Source organism: Atta cephalotes (genome assembly GCF_000143395.1).
Source record: "Atta cephalotes unplaced genomic scaffold scaffold00059, whole genome shotgun sequence".
In the NCBI taxonomy this organism is placed as follows: domain Eukaryota; kingdom Metazoa; phylum Arthropoda; class Insecta; order Hymenoptera; family Formicidae; genus Atta; species Atta cephalotes.
Genome location: NW_012130123.1, coordinates 541,016 through 545,770, shown reverse-complemented (window position 1 = coordinate 545,770; position 4,755 = coordinate 541,016). Strand labels below are relative to the sequence as shown.

At 31.7% G+C, this 4,755-nt stretch overlaps 1 protein-coding gene across 1 annotated transcript in view; it reads left to right on the top strand.

Moving 5' to 3' along the window:
- The window catches only part of LOC105623587 (SET and MYND domain-containing protein 4), a 49,752-nt gene extending 49,068 nt beyond the window's left edge, over positions 1 to 684 (top strand). The window contains exon 9 of the mRNA XM_012204976.1: positions 369 to 684. Coding sequence (XP_012060366.1) covers positions 369 to 684 — 316 coding nt within the window. The remainder of the gene's footprint in view (positions 1 to 368) is intronic.
- Positions 685 to 4,755: the final 4,071 nt, after the last annotated feature.

Here is a 4,755-nt window from a genome sequence, read left to right as displayed (position 1 = left end):
TATATATATATATAATTAACATTTTATTTTTTACAATGTAAAAGATAAATTTTTTTTCACTGAAAAGAAAAAAAATCGATTCTTCAAATTGTTATTAAAATGATCATAATTGTAAAACACTTCTATAAGTCAAAAATATCAACAAGACTACTATAAGACTATTATAATTTATATTATATTTTTTATATTCTTAAAATTCACTTCTGATAACGGAATAATTTTGGAGATTATGAAAAATACGTCAAATTTTCTGACATAAATTATAATTCAATTTGATTTCGATTTGATTTTTATCGATAATATCGTAATAAAATTTTCATGACAAGAAAGATTCTGTAAAATATTCTTTTGACATTTTTTTTCTCGAGGTGTCCTACGGTAGGATGTGGCGGACTGCACTTGCGATCCCGGCAGGGTAAGCCGATAAAATGCCCAGACTGTCAAAAGAAAATTTGCTTGGAGGATCGACTTGCATGTCTACGGGAGTGCGAGGCTCTGTACGAACGTGGATTGGCCAGTATGGAAAACGAAAGGGTCGATGAGGCGATCGAAACACTCTGCGACGCCCTGAAGAGATTTCACCAAGTCGCCTGTCCACCGCATCGGGACACACACCTGGCCGAAATTGCTTTAAGCTCCTGTCTGGCTGACTACGGGAATACTTGGCGACCGGCGGCGCTTTGAAGAAAGCACAGATGGAGAAGGAAGCTGACTTGAATGGATTCTGTAACCATGCGAGTGACCGCGGCGGCAGTTCTCGAAGATGTCCTTCGAATAAAAGAGGAACGTTTGATCATAGATCGTGGACGTTTGGTCGAGCCAATTTGGCGCACATTATGACACGTTGAGATATATCCGCCCACGACATATTCTACATCTTATTTCAGACAAAAATTTATTGTTTAGAAACATTTTTGTCCTAATCGGTATTCGCGAATCCAGTGAACTTTAATAGTTTTGTCAATTACAATAAAAAATTGTTTATATTAAATGTTTTTCTATGTTTTCTAATTGGTTATTGAAATTTTTATGAAGTAAAACAACTATTGTTTTACTAAGATGATACTCGTACATATAAAATGACAAAAGAATATCAATTAATAGATTAGAGTTTCATTTGAATCTCTCTCTCTCTCTCTCTCTCTCTCTCTCTCTCGATAATTGTTTTCGTGTTTTGAATTCTTTAATAATTTTAAAGATTATATTCTATATTATTCAGTCTTTCAATTGGTTTAAGCTCTTCTAATAGAAATATATGACTGGTATTGATATGACCATTTCATAGAACTATTGCTAAAACACATGTTATAAATCTTAAATACATTGTTATTTTAGTTATTTATATTTAATCTTTATTATATTTAATCTTTATAATATTAGCTTTCATTGAAAATTGCTAAAAGATTAGCAATCTTCTGCCAAAATATATATGTTATTTTTATATCAGATTTTTAATATATTTTAAATTTCGATAAAATGCTTTTTATATAATTATTTGATCGAAATTTACAACATCAATTCTCATTAGTCCATTTTCATCATTTCTTGATATATTTAGAATTCTTGTCCTAAAAATTTATTTATTTGTTAATATTTACATAATTTTAAGTAGCATAATCTTATTCCTCGAATTTTAAAATGAAAAAAAAAATTATTTTATTACGTTAAAGATGCATTAATTTGAAATTACACCGAAACCGCAAATATCAATTAACGAAATTTCAGAGTGAATACCAATTAGAGCGCAAGAATGTAATGAATAAATTTATATATCTTTCTTCTAACTTTAGCATTGATTGCTTTAAAGAAACTAAGATAAGATAATGTGTTGAAAGTGTTAATCAATAAAATTTGAGCACTCTCTTTATCTTTGTAAAATTATAATATTATATAATATTATATAATATTAATAAATAATATTCCAATTAAATAATTGAATAATTCTTCCGATTTAGATTATTCAAAATCATTGTGTACTTGAAATTTTTTTCTGTGGCAATTCTTTTTCAGATTACTACAATTTGGATAGAACTTCGCGCGAGAGAAGAACGTTATCTTTATTGCCTTTATAAAATCGCCAAGCAGTGTAATAAAAAACTTTTCGCAGAAGAGGATATAGAATGGAAGGATTCTACTTGCTGCGTGAACGATGTCACGTCGCTCGCATAACATCGTACAATTTTCACGCGTTATTACCCGTCCATACATATACGCACCGCACTGCGGCCTCTTGTATTCGCGACGATTATCGGCACACGGAGATAGCGATAATTGATATTGCGAGCGTGAAACGGCTGCGCGAGTAGATGTTCGGTATCGGGGAAATTAGCAGCCGAGGCGTTTACTAAGGCGTCGACCTGGAAGCCAACTTTTTTAATTTCACAGAGCACAGGCAATCAATTAGTTCATCCAAGATCTCTCCTGATTGCCTTCGCTGTGTGTATATCTTATAGATGTGTGTAGTGCACGGTGTATTGTATCTCTATCTGTGAAAAACATACGATCGGGGAGTTTCTGATAAGTCGTATGGCTTTTTGTTTCTACATCTTCCTCTCGTGTTCAACCAATTGCGAAAAGCATGGAATTCTACAATCTTAACGTTAAGAAATTTTGTCGTCTTGTTTAACAACTACATTTATTACTTGGGAGAAATATTTATAACAGACTCCCCCCCTCCCCCCGGAGAAAATTATTTACAACGAAATAATAAAGTATAGCGTTTTTCATTTTCCATCTACAACTTTTTTTACATATATAATATTGAAAGCATATATTTTTAAATTCCTTTTACATTCTTTCCACTTGTTTTTTTTTAAATAAAATGATTTAGTAAAATTTTTCTTTCGAATATGCGGACAACGTTCTCTCGATAGACCGTATATTTATATATATTTATCATGACGGTAAAAATACGTACAAACTACCAAATATATGTAATGGTTGCGTGCTCACGTATGGCATATATTATATATATATATATATATATATTCGGATTAAGACTCAAATCCGACACAATTCATTAATCTTTTTCTTCTATTCGTGACAATCGTTGAATCGTTCTACAACATTGAGCCGTTATTTTCAAAAGTGCATTGTGCAATATGTCGAAAATGATAAATATATCAACGAATTATCAAACTATTTCTATAATCATATAAATATATATATATATATATATATAAGAATTATTTTTTCAAAATATAAGAAATTGCTAATATTTAATTCTTTTTTTTATACAACAATAAATATTTAAATATATTCATTCCTTCGCTTTCTCTCTCTTCAATTTTCTTTTAACGAATATATCTTTATTTCCTCTTAAATGCACAAATTTTGGAGAGTTTTCAAATAATGCGAACAGATCTTATTGTTAATATTTTATGTTTAAAGCATTTTTGCTTTGAAGTTGAAAAGCGGTACGAAATAAAAAAAGAAAATATTCCTCCTCTATGCGTAGAAATTCACGTAGATAATACATTTGCACTGCAGATATATATAGAATTTAACATAATCGTTAAGTATGTAGGAAAAATATGTAGTCCATCACTCGATGGACGGATCGGGCAATTTATAATTTATAATGATGAATCTGTAATATCATAGTAGAATCCGTTGTGTCAATTACGGTGTTGGGTATGATTACTGTTGATCGTTGCTATACGAGATTAACGCTGGGAAAATTAATTTATATATCTTGCGAAAGGTGATTAAGTGCCGCCATAATACTGGTATTATTGGAAATTCTCCATGACGGGAATCCATTATACCTATAACTTCTATTGCTCCGATCAACATCGCCGCGCGAAATTACACATATGTGAAATGCGTACGTACAATTCCGCCGGGGTCTCGTCAATTACATTACTTCAGAAATTCCTTCGTAGCGGAATTAAAAATTAAATATCTGATTCATATTCAATGGCGAATTCGCAATATTCCATCTATAATTTTATGGCCGTGGATCGTGTCATTTTATTTCAAATATCCTGTAAATCTCGGAATTTCATGGAGGATAAATCGATACGAATAATTAAATAAAACTTATCAGTGTATATACGCACACTTTCCTCTGTTAATTTCATTTAAAATTTAATTTTTACCGGCATTCTCGTTCCACTCGACTCATAATTACTTTCTCAATAAAATGATGGATTCTTTGTTAATATATATTTTTTGGGCTCTCTGAGCTTGTTGTATACACGATGGTAATCGAAGTGATGAAGAAATATCGGGATAAACAAGGGAATTAGGGAAATCGAATGAAACAAAACGCATGTTCAATTTGTGACTTTTGCGATTTTTTTGGTAGATTTATTTTTTATAATGCACATGTTTCTCGTGAAAAAATTAAATTCCGTGTATGAAATTAGCATTTAGAGTTTCACGTTTCGGTACAAAATTCATTGGGGGAGGGGGGAAAGTCAGTCGACGGACGACTGTATCTCAGGATACGCTTCAACGACGACGGCGACGTCGACGACGGCGTCATGCCCGGCGTCCGTCGAGATCTTTTGATAGATTTTCTCTTATTTATTTTTTTTCTTTATCTCTCGAAAGAGTTGAACGTTTCGATCGGGATTTCGCTTTTTTTTCCTGACCTTCTCTTTCGCTTCTCGTCCACGTTGCTTTCTCTTCTCACTCTATATATATATATATATATATATATATATAAATAATACGTAGTATCGTCTTTTGTACTAACGTTAAAACTTAGATCGGTACTACTTATTAGACTGTCGTGTAGTACTTCCTTTT